Source organism: Cotesia typhae, unplaced genomic scaffold (assembly GCF_013202065.1).
Source record: "Cotesia typhae breed Kobodo isofemale line unplaced genomic scaffold, CoteBio_Ctyphae contig_4, whole genome shotgun sequence".
In the NCBI taxonomy this organism is placed as follows: Eukaryota; Metazoa; Arthropoda; class Insecta; order Hymenoptera; family Braconidae; genus Cotesia; species Cotesia typhae.
In genome coordinates, this window is record NW_027423748.1 from 9170623 (window position 1) to 9192442 (window position 21820).

General features: G+C 31.9%; 1 protein-coding gene across 1 annotated transcript; it reads left to right on the forward strand.

Moving 5' to 3' along the window:
• Nucleotides 1-318: 318 nt before the first annotated feature.
• On the forward strand, nt 319-20731 carry LOC141527641 (uncharacterized). The gene is made up of 4 exons (XM_074243211.1): nt 319-1021; nt 2365-2478; nt 3470-3965; nt 20562-20731. The coding sequence occupies exons 1-4, from the start codon at nt 998-1000 to the stop codon at nt 20729-20731; spliced, it is 804 nt and encodes a 267-aa protein (XP_074099312.1). The 5' UTR covers nt 319-997.
• Nucleotides 20732-21820: the final 1089 nt, after the last annotated feature.

Below are 21820 nucleotides of genomic sequence, written 5' to 3' on the forward strand. Positions count from 1 at the left end.
TTAATTTAATAATTGTAAACAGCCTTAAAAAAAAAAATAACGAATAAAAAATTCAAAAATTTCAGACCCTTGAGATTGGCTGTCTACTGCGCATCGACGCCGGCGCATGAAGACCGTAAATTGTAGATGGCGTGGCGTCAGTCTCTGGAAACACGCGTGTGAGCTGGACGTAGGAGCTGGAAATTGCAGCCTCCTGCCTCCGTATCTGGCATATCGGTACCTCCGCCTCCGCACCACCACCTCCGGCACCGCAACCGCGGTCGCGCTCCTCTGCGTTCGAGGGACGTGGGTAAGTACCCTCACTCCACGCTCCAATCAGTCTGCACTCGCATGTCCACGAGGTAGCTCACCGGGCTGGCGGCTTCCTCTAGCATTCAATATACCCCGCTTACCTAGCTTCTCAGTTTGTCTCTCACGTTTTACCGTGACGGGGTGACAGCTGATAACTCTCTTTTGCTAGGGTACCAACAGTACTTGCCGGGGTTTAGGTTAGGTCGAGTCCACCGAAAGCGCGGGCTCATGCTGCCGTTTGAATTAAATTTTTTCAACAATATTTACTCAAACTGTCACTTGTTTTTATCCAACAAAAAACATTTACTGATTGTTGTTATTTTTCAGCGCTTCCGTTTTAACCGGTGTCATTGCTTTTATTGCAATTTATTTACTGTGTCAACTGTGCGGTTTTCAAATACGTGCGTGTAGTGCTCGCGTGACAGCTGGAAGAGGTTAGGTCTCTTTTGCTCAGCGCGCGGGTTTTAAACTTTATTTTTTTTTTTTTTTAGTGATTTTAAATATTTATTTATTTCTTCGCTAATTATTTTTATTGTAATTTTTTATTTTTATTTATTTGTTCGTGACGGATAAATGACACTGTAAAATTCATCAGAATGAATTTTCGACTTGTCAATTATAAATGGTTGTAAATTTTTATTATTTTAATCAATAGCTGAATTTGTTAAATCTTTGACAAGAAGATTATCATCGCACCTCAGCAATTATGTGGAAAGACAGCGGTCCAACTGTAACTATTCTATTTATTATTATTTGTGAAATGCATCTTCAATCGAGTGGTCGTTTTATTCCGATATGAAAAATATTTTTTTTTATATTGAATTATGACAGTGAAAAAATCTACGATAATTTTATTATTTTTTTATTAAAAAATTTTTTTTAAATGCTGACAAACTATTTTTTGATTTTTTTTAACAAATAATTTAGTTCATAAAAAAATTATTAAAAAAAAGTTTTATAAAATTTACAAATTGAAAATTTCTTGATAATAATTTATTTCTTTAAAAATTGTTAAATTTTTCTTTTCAGTAGAATTTTTAAAAAATAATTTTTAAGCTTTTAATAATTTCAAATAATAGAAATTCAATTATTTTTGTACTAATAATTAAAAAAAAAAAAAAAATTAATTATGACAATTTTTTAATTTTTTTTTTATAAATAAATTTGCTCCGAAAAATTATTTCTAAAAAATTGCATTTTTAATTTTATAAATGTCAATTTTTTCTACATATTTTCTTTAATATAATTTATTTGTTAAAAAAAATTATTAAAATTATAAAACTTCTGCTAAATTAATTTTAATAAATTATATTTGTATCAATTTTTAGTTTTTTTTTAAATAAAAATGAATAAAAATTGTTTAGTATTTTCAGTTGACGGTTACAACTTAATTGCGGTTGTTAAAATGTGTCGATAATAATAGTAATGACTGAAGAATAATAATAAATATAAATATAAAAAAAAGGTACAGGAGAGTAGTTTATCGAGAGTTAAATGATCGATTAAAAGAGGGATGATTGATGAGCATAGGCAAGAACCGAAACGATTTGTCCGCGGCGATGGCTCGTGATGACGACAATTATATGCTCAACCGCTGTGGACACACACTGGTGACATGGTGACTGCTCCGCGACGGCGGACGTAATATAAAACCAATTTGATTTTGATTCCGGCATTAATACATTGGCATTGGGTGATCGGCGAACGACCACGATGAATGCGGGTGGTACTGTGTGTGACCATTGCGGTGAAGCATTTGTCCACGCAATTTGGTTTTGCGTGGCTGGTTAATGCCGGATGCGATATCGATTGTTTACTGATTTAGATTTCGGCTTTTATGCTTTTAATTCGCCTACCTGCTGATTAACACGCGAATTTATCTCTTTAATGCTCCGTTTTAGCTCCACTGTTTTATCTTTTATCGTTTTTATTTTCATAGAGGATTTTTTTACGTCTGATATAATAAACGGGCACCAATCGCGACGCGTCGGAGTTAATAACTTACCTGTTAATGCTTAATTTAATTTAAAATTAATTGAAGAGTAATAGAAGAAAAATCGGTGTCTGTTATAGATGGACAATTCTTCATATTTGCCGAATCATCTCCCGCCACCGTCCTTGGTCGTGTTTTCACAGGCCGGGGGACTCCCCGATGGCTTGCGAATGCAGAGACCCTTCAATCCACAAGTTAGTGCCCTTTCCTCCCAGTCGTGCTTTCGTAATTGCATGAAAAGTTATGCAGATTTAGAAACAGAGATTAATACCACTTTCTTATCGCATGTCACCCGATTTATTTCTTACAGTTTATGGTTTATATATTTGTAAGAATGTTTCAATTCCCCTTACAAGTCATAAATTTTATAACATTACTAATTTATTACAATATTTACGTTCATTTGATTAAATGCTATAAATTTTTATCTCATTTTTTTCAGCTTATGTTTAAAAAAATTTTAATTGCCATTTTTTATTATGCAAAATTTTTTTACAGACTAAAATTTATTAAATTTATAATATTTAATAAATAAATCTAATAATATAGTTTAATTTATCCATTTAATGTTTAAATTTAAAATATAAAATTCCAGTTTTATTTCACTAAATTTATTATATTTTTTACGAATATATTATTTGTCTTACGCTGTGATACAACTCGTCAACTCTTCACATCTAATAAATTATGATTCTAATAGTATATTTTAATTTTATAAATTGCGCCATTACTCTTTAAGCCTAGTAAACCAAAGAGAGTGTATCAAAGATAGTTCTTATGAAACAATTAAATAAATAAATAAAAATCAATAATATAAAATTGCCGAACGGCATAAAAAAAAAATAATAAAATAATGATTGTTAATAATTTCCTCGAATGACAGAAACAAGAAATAAAATTATTAATACCGGAGAGATAATTAGCAATAAACGATTTAGAATTCCGAATAGTACATTAATTAAACGCAATAAAAATATCAAATGAACGTTAATAACTTTAATTATAGAGTAGTTAAAATTTATCAAGTTATTATTTTAACGGTAGATTTTACAACAAACAATATTAACCTCACTGCTTATTGCATGTAAAAAATGCAGACTGGTATTACAAAAAGCCTAATGATTATAACTAATTAATATAAATATATAAATAAATAATAAATTGTAATTTTTATTGAAACTAAAGGTAACTGATTCGAAGGAGCTGCAAGTCCCGTTCAGTACCGCCGCGCAACTGGGCTACGGACTTCACCATATGTTACACTTGCAACATCAATTTTTGCCTCCTTTGGACCCACGAATACCCTTTGGACCGTTTCGTTCTCTGGGACCGTCGGCATTTGCGCCTCCAAGCAAGTGCCTAAAAGTTGAAACCGGAGGCTCGAGTGTGTCTTCAGGATTGGCGAGCATCGGCTCGCTGTCAAACATGTCGAATATGTTTTCGCCGTCATTGCCGTCTTCGGGAGTCGCCGGTGGATTACCTGGTGGCCCGAGTAATCAAGAAGTAGCTCCGCAAAGTCCAGCTGGCTCTGCGAGTCGTTCACCCCTGGGCACTGGCCCCGGCTCGACTAATGCCTCTAATCGCGGACCCAGTCCTGATGATGATGATCGCGATACAAATGCTACGCCTGGTTCTGAGAACACCGAACGGTCTACGCCCGAGGAAGGACGACCCTACAGACGTAAGTTGATTAATTTATATTTTATAAATAATAATAATAATATTTACATTCGTAAATGTTTACGAGATATGTGTTGATGAAAAAAAAAAAAAAAATATATATATATATATATATATATATATATATATATATATATATATATATATATATATATATATATATATATATAAAAACCGGGAAATATTTATACACAAAAAACCGTAGCGAAAAAATGATATTCTTGTGGCTTCTGTTCGGGTGAATTTGTGTACCTTAATTGCCAGATGATGGAGCCATTCATTTCGCCCTCACCTTTGTGGGATACTTTTAGTTTTTTAATTCTTATTCATTTTTTCATTCTCGCTTTGTCCGCGGTTTTACCCGACCGGTCATATTTTATTTTATTTTTAATATTAAATAATTCTTATTTTTATTTTTTTAAAAACCCGGGGGTCTTTTTGTCGCTCAGGTAATTATTTACTTTCACGGTCATCTGGATTTTTTTTTTTTTGCAAAAAATTGTTGGTTTTTAATAGTTAAAAAATATATAAAATTTATTTATGTGTTTAAAATAATCTATATTATTAATTTTATTTAAAAAAATTTTATTTTACCGCTCTTTTATTTTTTTTTTCTTTAAAAAAAATAAAATAAAAGAGCGGACTAATTTCTATTGATTGCAAAATTTTCTTAACCACCAACCAGTGGTCGTATTTTTATTCACAGCAGCCGGTAAGCTGAGTAGAGTAAAAAATAATTAAATAAATGATACTTATTTGGGATGAAAATAGTAATAGAAGTAATGATTATTATTAGCGAGTAAATTATAAATATACATTAGTATCACGGGGAACAGTTAGCAGAACGGATCGTTTTGTTGATGCGTAGTTATGGTTGTATTCGTAATAGTGTGATAGCTGGAGGAGTATAGGTAATGTGTTAGTTTAAGTGTATTATAGTGTGTACATACAGTGAGTTTTGGCTCGTGTATAACGACATAGTCCGCAATATTTCAAGCGTCCGCGGCATAACGGACGTAATATGATGTCGAAATGAAACGTGTCGAGCGAACTAGTCGATACCTCTGCGGCTAACAAATCGGGGAGAAGGTAAACGCACCACTAGGTCCACCCCCCCGTATCTGTACTACATATTTATATGTGTGGATGTGGATAAATATATGCACTACACGCATCAAGCCTCTTCCCCTTGCTGTTACTCGCGACAAACACACGCCGTGATTGAACGTAACGTGTGTACTCGTGGAAACACAGATATTTGTCAGGAAATTGATAACGCGAATAAACCCACACTCTATATATTATTCTCTTTCTCTCTTTTATACGTATCTTTTCTGTTTATGTATTATTATGAGTATCGGTTTTAATCTGACAAAATACCGGATTGGATATTTAATTGTCAATTTATCATTTTGTATATTTTATTTATATTATCTATTTTTTTATTTAGTAGTTTTTTACTTAAGAGCAATTGATAGTTAACTTTCAAATTATCTATTGAAGAGCGAAGCGCTTTTTTCAAAAATTTCTATTTATTTATGCATAAAATTGCCCTTAATATTACATTTGTTGTACAAATATGACAGAGATACATTTGTTTGTCCAATAGAGGGCGAGAGAAAAAAAGTGTAAATCCTTCTTGAGCAAAACGACGGTCTAATTATTAGAGAATGATTTTTTAACATTTTGATGTAGTAATAAAAACTTTGTCGGAAAAAATAATTAATAAAATGATTTTAAAGAGTAAAAAAATTTTCGCGATTGTTACTTTTGGGTGTTAAAAAATAAATAATATTACTCTTTTATTTATGTATGAAATAATTGCTTGACCAACAATAATTAGTCGTAGTCTGAAGCCCGAGTTGAAAATGAACGAAAAAATAGGGATGCCAACACTTTTGTCTGTTAATTGGCGTTCTTCCGATGCCAACGAGCTTGTTATCTGTCACCTTCTTCTATACACTTTCAACTTTCAACTGATGTAACTAACAAATATAATTACAATTTTCAAAGATTTTTTTATGCGGTCTAAAAAATTCAAGAAAAAATCTGACATTTTGCGGTTTTTAATTTAATTCATAATTATTTAATACATAAATTATAAAATTTTTATCATTAAAAATCTCTTACTGGTAATAAAAAATTAATTACATAATTAAATAAAATGTTTTAGTCGCAGCGTAAATTAATGACAGCCAGTAGCAATAATAATATCAGTAACTAATAATAAAAAAATTTTTTTTATTTGATTATTGAATAATTTCGTGGTGCGTTATGGTTATGGTAAATCGAGGAGGACGCTGGACGGAATATTTTCGCTCTAAGAATACAAATGAGGCTAAGTGCTTTTCGAAAGCATGACAGATACGTACTGGGAGTTGTAGGTTGTAGGTACGAATGGTAGGTACTACTACTGGTGTATGTCTGTACATAGGGTCGTTGTTACACGTTTCCGATTCAGATGTACGTACGTGCATTCGGGCATCAATTTCTCACCCTCTTGTTCTCACTCGTCTAGTTCTATTCTATTCCTGCTTCATTTTGCCTTTCATTTTATTTCTTCTCCTCGAGTAAAATCGATCAATGGATCATTTGTCATTTTATTTTTTCTCAGTACAAAAAAAAAAAAAAAAATAAATTATGCTTTCGCGTATAATTTTTTCAGATTACTCATTATTTTTCGTATAACTAGAGGTGTATTTGCTCTGTTTTTTACTTCTGCTATTCTCACTCCTGCATTAGATTTAAATTTAAAAAGGACAGGTAACGCGAGACTCATTATATGCTCAGGCAGTAACGAGCTACCGTTCAAATTACCGCCATCACAAACGGAATGAAATTATTGAATTACACACATCAAATATTCCCATCTTCTTTCATCTTTTTAATATTTTTTTTTATCAGTTTTTATCTCATGTTTATTCATCCTTACTTATATTATATTTATAATTATACTGATAATAATTATCATTATGAATTATACAGATAGTATTTATAAAAATTTTTATTTGAATATTATTAATTAAATTTTAGACTTTTTCTATAATTTTTACGTAATTATGCACCAACAGTCTAAAAATTTAGTGCGAAAATATTCTTTTGATATAATATAAATATAAATTCAAAGAAATCTTCATTTTAAGCTAAAAAATTTTTCGGAAAACTTAAATCATTTTGGAGCAAAAGAATGTTTCTTAAAAAAAAAAAACAATTTTCATTTTTTAAAATATTTTATTCAGTCAAAAAATTATTTTTAAAGCAAAAAATTATTTTTTTGCATAGTTGAAAATTTTATTTGAATTGAATAAAAATTATTTTAATCAATTCGACCAATTCTCCAGCCAAGAAAATATACTCTCAATAATTATCAAAAATCTAAATTGCGTTAAGAAAATTTTCTTATTTTTTTTCTGAGTTTAGAGTAAAAAAAAAAATAGTTCAAAGTATTTCTTATTATTTTGGCAAGCAACTACAAGGCTATTATTGATAAAAAAAAAAAATTTAACTATTCTTTGTAGAGAGCTTTTGATAAAAACTATAAAATGTTTTTTTGTGGATTGCATACCGGTATTTTATCTTTTGCTCTTTGGCTAGTTCACTTGCTCGTAATATTGGCAAAGTGTCGGAACAGTTGCTGTCTAACGGTGTTACACATAAATGACTTTGAGGAAAAAAGAGGGAAGAGGAATGAGGAGGACTCCTCCCTAGTCCTCATCACCACGCCCCGACATAACACAGTAGACTGCTACAGTCATGAGAGTTTTCGCGGTTTCGCAGAGGGGTTCAAGCTTTGGAGGATAAAACACCGTGAAAGTGCAGCATTAAGCGGGACGGAGAAATAACTACCCCCGGTGCGAGCTGGATGAGTGGGTGGCCAAGTTAAATGCCTGTTTCTAGGAGGCGGAGCTTCTATTTCTAGAGTCATACGTAGGTACTCTCTACTCAAGTCAACTCCTCGAGTTAGGTTTTGTTGTCTACTGCGCGAGAATTGAGTATCAAGCTTTGATTACATGTCTCGCTGTCGATGGATAGCTTCAGGAAAAATTTTCCTTTGATTTGCGCTCTCTTTTTAAAGAGATGAGGGATTTGGGATGAGTGATAGGAGCTTGTCTAGGAATAAAAGGGTTAGTGTCTTAAGACAATGCTCGTACTTGCGCGAAACGCCTGCTCCGCCCAGGAATCTTCTTCATACCGGAGTAATATACACAGAGGAGGAGAACCGACGCAGACTTGGGTTTATTCTTGCGCAGTAGAAAAATTTATAAACTTGTACGACCATCATTTTTATTTATTTACGGTACTTGGGGGTAGGGTCGGGTTATTGCTTTATTTTCTCAGTTCAGAGGGATTATTTTCATGAATTTTTTAAAGATTTTTGGTCACCGGAAATTTATTATCAATTTTAGGGAAATTTTATTTTAAGATTTTGTATATTAATTATTTTTATTTTTTTGAAGCTCAAATGATTGCAAGTTAATTAATTATTAGTCCTAAAATAATGAAATAAACAATTATGCACAGAAAAAAAAAATTAACTTGGATGAAATGATATTTAAAATTGAAATTTATGGATAACTTTCTCTTTATTGCAAATATTTTTTAAGTAGGTCTTATTACCTCAAGCTTTATTACCCGCGAGTACCTTAGATTTTTTTTCAATGCCTTTTTGTATCAACTTATGATGTAAATTAAATTTTAAAACCTTGGAATAAAATGAGATATTTTAAAAAAGATTTATATAAATTTTAGCAAAATAAATTGGCAAAAAATTTCACTTCAAATTTTGACTCTTTTAAAAATTCTAAAAAAATAAAAACTTTCACAAGCCGGACAATTTATTTTCTATTCGAAAAGTACAAGTTTAAAAAACAAAAAAATAAGTTTCCATTCTATTATTTTTTATTTTTTTTTTAAATTGATTTTTTGCTGTCCCACCCTCTCCCTTAGCCGCTGGCTGTCTCTGTACGTTTACATAATACACGCATATATATGTATTTGGTTTTATAGTAAACGTACGGGTTGACTCGTGACAGAAATTACTAAATGGTCACGCGGGCAAGGGAGAATCGGGAGTCCTGGCGGGCCAGTTAAACCAAATACATATGTGGAATGGGCAGTCGCGAAGCAAAGGGAGCAGTCGAGGGTACAGAGTACAGAGAGTAGAGCGTTGAAGTGAGTTGTATGTACCCTGCGAGGGTGAGCGATGAAAAGGGGTTGAGGGCAAAGACAGAGACAGAATCAGTGAGTTAGGTGTTGGAGCTCCGCGTCGAGAGGAAGTGGCGGTGTGTGCCTCACGCGCATATTAATCTCTTCAACCGCACATCAGCAGCTACAACCTAAAGCCTAGTAGTGCCCAGCAGAGCCGGAGTACTACTCCATCCATCTCAACTCTGAACTCCGACCCCCTCGGGTAGGAGCAGTGCAAGAGTAGAGGGCGAGGAGTTTCGTCTCTCCTCCCTACGCTCTACGCACTTGCTGTTTCACTTTGACTCGTTCTGCATCGCATTGTTTCGGCGATAACTAACGTCCAGTTACGCTTGCGGTAAATTCCGAAATCTGGAGAGAGGAAGTCCGCGGCCTCATGCCAAATGTGTAGCTTGTAGCTTGTAGCTTGTAGCAATGTGTCGCAATTGTCGGGAAACGTGCTGAAGCAACTAAAATCGACGTATGGATGTTATGATTGTTCTTTAGGTCTTCTCGGGTCCTATAAATGCGTGAGGAGAATAAAGTTGTCATTATTGTGTTGAGCTTTGATAGGTGTCATCTAATTTTTGGGCTGTAATAGAAAATTACTTTGTTTGAGAAAAATATTTTCTTTGAAATTTTTCAGTCTTAATTCAAGATATTTATTTCTTTTAATTAAAATTAAATTAAAAATTTTGGATAAAAAAACAGAAAATTCTTCGGGAAAAATTTTAGTTTTAATAATTAAAAAAAATAATTTTATTTTACACATAAAAAAGGATTTACTAATACCAAAACAAATTTTTTAAGTTTGTTTGAAGACTCAAGTTGTTTTGGAGCAAACTAAAAATTTTCTTGGCAAGATTTTTTCTCTTAAAATTGCATTAAAAATGAAAGATTATGATTTTGAGTTCAGGTAAAAATTAAAGAAGGGGTTGTTGAGCGATGGCGCTGCAAAATTATTATAAGTGGTGATGAAACTCTCGCGCGATGAAGAGGAGAAAGCGATAGACAGAAATCACGCGTGTGGTTTTGCGGGCAACATTTCTGACCGCCGAACACTAAAGTTCGAATTGAACTGTCACCATCAGCTGATGTCGAGCGTGACCACGCGCAGGTTAACGCGCGAAATGTTCGTTCATAATAACTGCGGTTGCTAGTCAGGAAATTCTCTAAACGCCTGTTTGGATTTCGCGATGGCATTTTCACACCTCGGTTAATCTGCCCGCTTCGAAATTCTTTCCATTATTTACGTTATTATTATTATTTTATTATCCGTCTGTTTTACGGATTAAATTCCACGTTTTTTCAACAGTCACCTCAATACAATGCAATGAAAATGACACTTTGGTCTTTTCTCCAAAGGTCAACAAAATGTTTATAAAAATTATTAATATGTCGTGAAAATACACATATCAAACATGAAATTCCGGAAGCTTATTGTTACATTGGATGTGATCGTAGTAATGTTGTAGTAATATATAAAGCTCATAAATAATAATGGATAGCTTCTCACTTAGGTGATAACTCCTCAGTAATCCATCTCAGGCTTCAGTAGCGTAGTATAGAACTATAGAAACATAAAAGTATAAATAAAATGTGAAGTGAGAAGCTCAAAATCTTTCTCTACTCTCATCCCGGATGTCATTACACTTGGGGCTAGTTACAAAAGAAAAGAACAAGAAGTAAAGTGGTAATAGTAGTAGTATAAGTGAAGACCCTTTTTCTCCCTTTAGAAAGTCGTTGTGTCTTAAGCCTTCAAGTAAGACATTTCAACCTTTAGCCCTTTCGCTTGTACGTTGTACGACACCCTACAAGATATTTACGAGTGGTAAAGACCCGCACACCAATCCTACCAATGTCTTGTATAAACGCCAACGCATTTTAGTTTCAACTGTCTTTCTTTTATCCTCTTTATAACTATAGTTGAGTGAAAAATGGCCCGACCGACAATTAACCGAAATCACTGGAACTAAAAGCGTTTGTCACTGTCTTCTGTAAGCTCGTATTTACTAACTTTTATCTATGTCTATTTGTAGTCGATAGTTTTAGAAAATCTCATTCATTTATTTTATAAATAAATTTACATCTATAATTTGTCTAGTTTTTTTTTTTTTTTTATATTTACGAGGCGCGGAGGCGAAATCGGTTGATTTATAATTCTCAAAGTGTCCAAGAATTAGGTTGTAAAAAATCAAAAATTTCTTTCCACGTTTATCCACCTCTTTTAATTTATTTATTTTCGTCCCGCTTCTTTTCTCGCCTCCTGACTACTAATGTAAGAGCTCTTTGACACGATCGCGCTAACACAATTAACCAATTAGGGCATTTTTAATCTCGTTGGTAGTGTTTCGCTCGAACGACTTGCCACCCGACGTCGTCATCCTCACTGTTCACTGGTCACGAGCCACCGGAAAAATAAATTTACTCAAACGTTGGACGGGATTAAATCGCTGATTACACTTTATTTTTATTTTACTATCTATTCATTTTTTTTTTTTATTTTTTTTTATCTCAGTCTTAGTCTCTACCTCTACTCTATTTTAATTAATTTTCTACTGTATGTGTATACTTAAATAGGTCGATAAATTATTTTTCACCAAACTCTTCTCGTCACTGTCTTCAATTAAAAACCCACGATGTTTTTAAATCTAATTTTAATTTATTCCTTCGCTTATAATTTATTTAAACCGCTGTTTGGTATTTTAAAATTTCTAGATAAATTACATGGCTAAAATGTGTATCGTAAATTAATTATAAATAAAATTTATTTTAATCCAACGAATATATTAATAAAAAAAAAAAACAATATTATTTTTATTTTATATATAAATTTTTTATTTCTCACTACACATTTGACAATTATTCGGTAATTTATCAACGAAATCCTTGAACAATGGGCGAATGTTAAACTGCAGCATTACGAATAAGAAATACGCACGTGACTTGTTAGAGTCTCTTTATTCGCGCCAAGAATTTCGAGCTCACAAACAGAGTGTTTGAAAAATTTACTTATATTTAGGATTAAAATTTATCTCCACTGAAAAAAATTTGCCCTCAATTTTAGACAAAAATAAGCTGAAAAAATCGGAGGTCTTAAAGTTTGTAGGAATAAAATATTGCAAATGATACTTTGGAGGAATATTATGATTGGGGAGGTGTAACGAAATGGTAGAAAATTAATAGATCACCCGGTAGGTAAGAAAAAGATTCGAGATGGAGAACAAGTTCACGTTCGAATCTTGTGTATATATATACAAGAAGTAAGAAGTAAAACCGAATATAAGCTTGGAAGGAGGAGGTAAGGGTGAAATCTAAAAACAAAAGTATCTCATTGTGTGTTAATACGGTGCGTTGCTTTTGCTCTGTTCACTCTGTTCACTCTGTTCACTCGGTTCTCTGTTAGTCCTATCCACCTCGCTTGCCTCTTTGCCACTCACACCATTACAAAAGACATATAATGCCTTTTTTACTTTACTTTCTTTATAATGTATTTTATTATTATTATTATTATTATTATTATCATTATTTTATAAAAATTTATAAATAAATTGAGAAAATACGAAAAATTATGAAGAATTATTGTGATAAGTATTTAGGCTGCATTCGAAAATACTCTTTAGATACATAATTAAGAAATGACTATATCTTGTGAACTACTGACATTTTTAAAGATATAAGCTCATCTCGATGTTACACTCGTCGAGACCTTTTATTTGAGTACCCACATCAATTTTTCATATATTTTATATATTATATATATTTATATATATCAAAAATATATAAAAATACATGTGGGTACTCAAACGAAAGCTCTTGATGAGTGTAACATCAGGATGAGCTTATATCTTTAAAAATTTCAATAAAGGTGCCGAATATTAAAAATCCATAAAAATTTTGAATTTAAAAATTGATAATTTAATATTTATGATATTCTTGAATCAGATAAAAAATAAATTTTTTTAAAACGGTTAAGTATTAACTATAAACCTCGGTAAATCGGTTTCCCCTTATAAAGTTAACGTATGTACATATCTACAGGCCTAGATGTCCTAAATTACGATAAAATTCTAGCGTCAATTTTCAGCAGCTTAGGGCGCAGAGCAGTACAGTGGGAAGTGAGCAAGAAAACGTAGGATGTAGGACGTAGAACGTAGAGCATAGTATAGCTTCTTGCAGGGGTCGAGCACACTTGGGCCACATATTGGATCATATCGTATCTTCTCACAGCCCATGAATAATGCATTCGAATTCTCCACCTCTTACCCTCTCGTTACTTTATTCTCTTTCGTTTACATTTTACTATTTCAAATTTTAAACTCACGATTATATTTTTCTCAAGCCGGTACGGGATATAATACTTTACTTTGTACTCAGTAGGTAGCTTTCCCGTCCACCGTCTACGTCTGCGTTCTTCGGAATATTTTATCGGGCTATTAAATGATTATCAATTACCGCGTTTAATTGTGGCCATAAATAAGACGGGCCAAGAAAATAAATAAAAATGTGAGGAAAAAATAAAATTTATATTTACATCGATAAATTTTTTTTCAAAGATCGATTGTAAAAATTCTTGTTAAAATATTTGTTGGATTGCGTATATTAACCTTCAAGTGAAATTGCCAAATAAATCTTGGATTACCTACACCCTGCTCCCTTGTCTTAGGTATTTTCATGATACTTTTATTCTTTCTTTTGTCTTACAATTGTCGTAAAAAATAGCCCTCTGTCAGGGGGATGATATGAGGTATGGCTACAGATATATAAAGTGTAAATATATTTTTTTTTTATGTTGTTTAGTTGAAAAATTTTTGTTCAATATGTCAAGTGATTTTTCGCCCTCTATTGGACAAACGAGAAATCCTGATTAAAATTAAAAAATCTAAAGAATTTATTTTTTTAATTTTTCAAACAATTTTTTACAAATAAAAAGTAAAATTTAAAATTAAAGTTTAAAGAATATTTTTTTATTATTAAAAAATAATTTATCGAATTGAAAAATTCCATTTTTTTTTTTTTTAAATTTTGTATTCATTTATGAAAATTAAAATTACTGTAATAGTCAAGTTCATAGACATAAAAATAAACATGTAAGAAAGATAAAGGGGTCATTTGCGGAGTAAGAAAGCTCCAAGATCGTAACTAGCTGGATTGAAAGCGGTTTCTAAAATTAATTACAGAGCTCTGTGCTCCAGACTCAGTTGGTAGTAGAGTGAGTGAGGGGCGATTCGTGAGGGATGAGGGCACCCTTGCACTAAAGTATTCACGAAAGGCTCGTTAGTTGAGTAAGAAAGACAGCAAAGACAGCAAAGGAAAAGAGAACCGAAAAAAATCTCAACGTAAAAATTCCGAGGCGTACTAGTTCTGGTTCTGTAGGCTATAGGTTCAAGGGGATGAAGGAGATTTAAGTAGTCTGCGAAGCCAGGGTGCTTAGCTCCTCGTTCGACCCCAAAAAGACGTCCACACGTTTCTCGATATATGTTTTACAGTAACATTTAGTCTTTATATTGAATTTATATTCATTCTATACTCGGGCTTGGATTCACGGGATTTTTCTTTCATGACTCGAATCAAAGAGTATTTATAGTGTTTCAAAATTATCTGCTTCTTTAATAATACTTTAGTCTGATTAAATATTTAAATGGTTATTTTAATAAATAATTTAAAATATATTTTTAATAATAAAAATTATAAAAACTTCCCAAAATTTTGAACATTTTAAACTTTTACGTAAATTTGAAAATTATGCCCAACGAATGCAAGATACGATAAAATTGACGGAGATCTTTTTTGTAGAGAATTAAATTTCCGACAAAAAAGCTCTTTTATCATTTTTTCGTATCTTTAATATTTAGCTCAAAATACAAAATTTAGTAAGTTAAGACTGCTAAAAAATTTTCTTGAATTTTTTTTCGCAGTTTAAAATAATTTATTTTTAATTTCGAAACTAAAACCCGAAAAAAATATTTAGACCGAGGAATTAGCCGAAAACACTAGTAAAAATAATAAGATTGATGGAGCAATGCGATTTAAAACATAATATTTATTTATTTTTTATTATATTTTTTTAAGGGCAAACTTGTTCACCCAGCTTATCGTGAATCCCACATAACGAAAGCGGGTTTGTCCTCTGGTAATACCGATGTAATCCCCACGTATAAACGTAGTAAGTCTCGATGACTGGTTGGATATCACTGGTAAGCTTCCAACCACTGCATCCGCGCCCTACTCGTTCGATTTGTTTTCCTACATCCTACAATTGTGCGGGCACTTGTGTCTATCTGTCCCACACCCATACCCATCCACATTTCTCTTTCCTCTTTCCTCTTTTCTCCTCCATTTCTCTCCGTATTTATATATAATAATTACCTATAAATATGTAGTGTTTGAGTATCGAGTATCGAGTATCGAGTATTCCAGTATTCCAGTATCTCTGTACATACTAATATAATACAAGTCACAGTTACAAGTGCTGTTTCTCGTAAAATATTGCTTTAATTACATCGAATTTACGTGTTGTATTGAACACGTAACGTCTTATATGTGTCGACTTTTCTCACGGTCCTTAGACAATGAGAACATTCATTGGACGGCAAGAACCGTCGCATTCTATCGTGCAGTTAAAGTCTTAATCGTTTGCCACGGAATGTTCGATAGAGGGAATGAATTTTTAAATAAAATCAAACAGACAACAAGAATAGACATTTTTTTTATTATCATTATTGTTATTATCATAATATATTTATCCTGCCTTTATAGTTCATCATGGACCTTATATTAACAACAATCTCCGCATTACTTCTGCATTCCAATCACGATATACAATGCACTCTCTCTTGTACGTCGGTAGAATTTTTGGTTTTTTTAAATAAATATGTCTTATTATCTATATTATAAAGGGAATAAAAAAAAATTTTATCTTCAGGATAGTCACATGATAAAATCGGTTTTTTTTAGTGAAATTTAGTGTCATTCTAAAGGTTGAAAAAAATTGATAAAGAGCTTTTTTTGTAAAGAATTAAATTTTTTATAAAAAAGATTTCTTATCATTTTTTCAAATTATAAGTAATTTGAGTATTATTATTAATTTATATTTGATTATACATTTATACGTGTGAGGTAAATGTGAAGAGAAGCCCTGATGATCGGGAGTATCGTTCGGACAGGACGCGAAACCACACTCGACGTTCAAGGGTAATGTAAGGATATATACTCCTCGGTATAGTACTATCCTTCTACGGGGAGTACATATAATATGTCGGTTAAGTTTGTTGGTGATCTATAGGTAACTATACCGTATACTATATAATATGACAATGCAGAGAGACCTAGGTGTGTATACCCATCGCAGGTTACACGCGTCTGTATGAAATATCAACCGTGAAACTCGAACGGCCTGAGAATACTTTGGCACTTGATCGTCCTGATTTGGCTACATCCTCCAATTTTGAGGTGAAATCTCGTATGATTGAAAAAATTAATACTATAAAATTTTTATTAATATTGAGACATTTCTGAGATCGCGATTTAAGGAAAAAATTTGACAATAATTATCATTATTATTATAATATTAAATAAAAGATAATCGACAATATTAAATATTTTGAAACATAAATTTATCATGAAGTAATTAATAATTATTAATTTAATATCAAAGAGTTTATTTGAATGTCAAAATTAAACCACAACATTTAATATTACAGATCGTAAATTATTATTAATAATAATAATTAAATAAATCATCGTAATCTAGATAAATTATTTGTTTTATTCAGTAGCATTGTATACTTAGCGAATCGATTGAAAATTTAGCTTCTTGATGTTTGTAAATTTGTAATGATGACGATAATAACAATAATGATAATTTACCATTAACATTACAACAATAATATGACAACTAATATTGACTGGGGATACTATTTGGGTTTACTATTTATACTGGGTTTACTATTTGTTTTTGAAATGTATCACCGCAAGCTTGAATGATTTGATTCCATTCGCTCGCGGGGGTAATTTGAGCAAAACTACTATTTCCATTTGCTCTTTTCAATCTTGTTTGCAGTTTACAGTGTTGTGATGCTGGATAGATTAAATGTTCATGACATATGAGTGTATTGTTTATATACTTTACTCTTTATACCTCCGCCGGTTTAGCTGTGTGTGTCGGTCCATGAATAAGGATCAGTGTATAACGCTTATATACGATACACATTATACACAAACAGGTACTTAGCGAAGTAGCTACGTATAAATATACATATACAGTGTTGTATGTGTACAGAGTAGAGGATTGAATAGCAAGATCTCTCACGGCAAGTACTGAACCGTCTAACTGGATGCAACCCTACCCACTCATTCACTCATGAGTATGAGTACAGCTCAAATACCTCAATTTCCGTAATAGCCGTATAGTAGTGTCATGTATGGTCACTTTCTTCCTTGGGTTAAATTCTTTAATATATGTATATTATTACATGTATGTACATTTTTTTTATCTTTGCTTAAAAAAATTAGATAGTTTTTTTTTAATATTAATTTCTTGAGATTTACAAAAACTTTGAAGATATAAAAATAATTCTGGAAACAATGCCTGAAATTTTTACAAAATAATAATTATTATTATTTGAACTTTAATAATGTGACAAATTTTCTAATTTTATTTTTTTTCTTAAAAAAAATTTTTTTAATTTAATATCAATATTCTTAAAGAAAAAAAAATTATAGAAACAAAACCAATGAATAAAATCAAAATTAAAGTGTTAATTAGAAAAATTGCAAATGAATATCTTGTCTGCGATCAATTACATATTGACAATCAACGATTAGTTCCAATTAACAGAGTGTCGAGTTGAGTATTTATCTATTTAAAAGGCCTTTAGTCTGTCGATATAAAGTCGTATATATATATATTCGTATTATATGTAAAAAAAAAAAAAAAAAATAATAAAAAAAGGCTCGGTAGAACACAGAGGAGAGTTGAAATCATGAAAATACATGGTGGAATTGGCCATAGAAGGCACGCGAAACGCAGTAGCCGCGTGCGAGTAAGAGACACGGGACTGGCAGCTGACAGTCCGTTGCAGATCCTTGCGATCTTAATCTCGGCAGTTTCTTCGCGGAAGGAGAGAAGATTCGTCTCGTGTGTGCTGGATGCACAAAAAAGGGACCCGGGGGAGACGGAGGGGACAAAAAAGCAGAGACCAGTGGAGAAAAGCTTACAAGAGCTGAGAGCAGAAGTGGATTGAGCGGAGATAAATGAAATAAAATAAACAGGAGTCGGGTGCTCCGGTATCGGAGTTGAGAAACAAAATGAAAAAATATTTAAGGAGTATGTTGAAAAAATAAAAAATAATGGGAAAAAATGCGAGTGCAATCCGAGGATTGAGGATTGAGGATTGAGAGAGGACGAGAGACGGGAATCCGTCGCCCGTTGGCAGCCCGAGATTCGCGACTTGGTAAACCAAAGACGACCGTATATATATCGAGACTTTGAATAATTCATCGAGCCGCGGACTCGTCGACTCTTTACTTCGCTCCTCTATTTTATATGTCTTTGAGTTTAAGCCTTCCAGCGCACGCTCACTCATTTTTTTACTTAGACACACCCCTTCGATAAGACCATCCGTCAGGGCTTTTTTATTATTTTTATCATTATCAATTTATACATCACAATCACATATATATATATATATATATATATATATATATATATATATATATATATATATATATATATATATATATATATATAAACCAATCATACATTTTTAATACGGGTTTTTTATTTTTAGTTTTGTGAGTCAATTCTTTAAACATTTTTTTTTAAATAAAATTTTTTTTTAATTTCTTTATTTTTCTAATTTTTTTTTTATTTCACATCTAACTTTCAACAAGTTATTTTTCGAAATAATTATTCTCATTTTTTATATCGTGAAAAATAATGAAAAATATTTTTCTCTAAGAAATATCAATAAAAAAGTTGATAAAAATAAAAAATCACCTAAATTCTCTTAAATATTAAAAAAAAAAAAATGTTTCATAAATATTCTTACCTGAAACATATTTAAAGAAACAATTTTTCGATACTTGAAGTCTAATTTATAGTTACACCGGGCACATATATAATATATAATAACATTAACTAAAAGTACATCTTAAACATTAAGACCAAAGGAATAAAAAGTCTATATGTCTTGTCTGAATTCAGACACTCGTTGCGTTTAAATAAAACTCACCTCTTACTCTAGCAGGTTCCGTCTCATCTACATCGTCGTTGTGCCGGTGAGCGCCTAATGTAAACCAGCCTCCAGCCTACAGATGACCAAGATCTCTCGCATCTTTTGAGACTCTTTTCGCCGCCTAATTGTATCGGGTGTCTTAATCAGCGTGTAAGCTACCGAGTCAAAGGCAACGCGCTTCGTCTTAAACTACAGCTCCAGCTTCACCTCCGTCTCCATCTCCAGTCCTATCGCTCCTCTCTGCTCGCTACTACTACTTCTTCACGTGGATTTAAACTTTTATACACACACATCTCGACTTTTACCGTTTTTATTCTCTTCTGCATTTCAAAGACGCTATTTAAGAAGAGTATGTTAAGCCGCCGGTAGCATATTATCTATATATTGTTAAACTAAACCGTGGATGATGATAATAATAAACATCACAGCTTCTCCCGGAATTTTTAGCCAGGCCAGGACCTTAATGTTAGAATATCATGTTAATAAATATCGATTTGCTGCTAAGTGAAAAGGGGAATTCAAATGTCTACTCTCTATATCTGTCTATCTATATATTATTATATATAATATCATACAAACAGTTCGGTAGAGCAAGAGTCAGCTTCAAAGAACACGCGATCGGGGCGAATTGGCACGTGTCTCTGCAAAAAAGCAATACACTCATTGATGATCAATCTAGAGTAGATAATAAAGACCTAAAAATTTACTCATAATTATAGACTTTATGGTTTTTTTCTGCTCAAGAATTTTTGATTTTGGGGTAGATAGCAGTACTGATTTTTTGACATTTTTAATTAATTTATTTTTTATAAAAGTATTAATTTTTCACTCAACTGCAATTTAACAAAAGTCATTACTTAATAGAGCAAATTTTTATTTATTCATATTATCACAAGTCATGGCGATCATACAGTGACTGCAAGGTTGCTAGTTAAAATTTATTTGATAAGAAAAAAAAATTATCTTGGAGCAAAAAAATTATTTTTATGAATTTAATTGTCTTAACATTAATTAAAAACAAAAAAATTTTTTTTTTTTTTTAAGATTTCTCGCCCCAAATAAATTTTTTTAAATTTATTAATAAATAATAAATGTACAATAATAATAAAAATAAAACTGTTATGTTAGAATGATAATGCAGATGACTGACGATGAAATCTTGTGGGTGATTCTAGTGGGGCCAGTATTCGGGGGTCGATGCGGCGTAGAGGCGCTTGGTTTGGGTCTAGGACTGTCACTGGGCCCAGCCTACAGGTTCGCTCTGCCCCCGGGACTCGCTGCCAAGACCACCCGTTGTCTTGTACAAGACCAAGGTAGGCTGCAGCCATCTTCATTATCATTATAACACCATAACACCCGTATACATTTTATTTAACATTTATTATTATTATTATTAGTAATATTATGCAGTTGGTTATTACTTATTATTCGGTACTAATAAACGGTGAAATAAGCTCATTTAAATATTATCAAACAGATTGATGCGTTTGATCGGAAAGAGAATAATCAAATAAAACGTATTGCGTAAAAAAGTAAATAAATAAATTTAACGATCTCACGTGAACAAGCTCAAATGTTCCAACAAATTTACGGAGTAATAATCTTGTTACTATGTTGACGGCTAATTGAACGAGTAGTTAACGGGATTTGTTTTTGATGCCGTTTAATTGCGGCTTATATTTAACAATAGTCTGCAGAAAAAATTTTTTTTTATTTTCTATTGAATAATAATTATTATTTATTTAGAAAATAAATAAATTAAATTATCAAGCTAAGATTTTCTTAATTTTTTTCTCGAGTATTGCAATAAATTTTTGAATAAAAAAATTTTTTTTTAATTAATTGCGCTAATTGATATCTAATAGCCTGTAAATTTTTCCAATTGAATTCCAAGTGATCAGAGAATTTGATTCGCAGCAATGTAACCGTTAAAATTGATAGGCAATCCGTTGAAAGTCGCAAAACATTGATACCTATACAGGATAGGACTAACATACACAGGTATATTCATATTTATATATTTATACGGATAACCAAAACGGCATATCGTTCTCCAGCTTTTCCCAGTTACAGTCAACAGCAACGAAATACGTGTCGGCAATATCCTGTAATACTTTACTCTCTTTCCGTTAAAAACACGCGCATATCACTATTCATTTCCGAACACCGTTTTATATTTCATTTTGTGGACTTTTGTTTTCATTTGTCTATATTCCAAACACAAACATCTATAGGTATATGCAAACATATAAACACACATATGTATATAATATGACTATGAAATAATAACATTCACGCAGCGTATATTGCTCACTCGCCATGCGTTTTATTTGAAATTTGCTTTCATGTCTATCGATTTACATTTACCCTTCTAAATTGATTTCATATCTTATATTACTTTTATTAAATCTCTAAATGTTCAAAAATGATCATA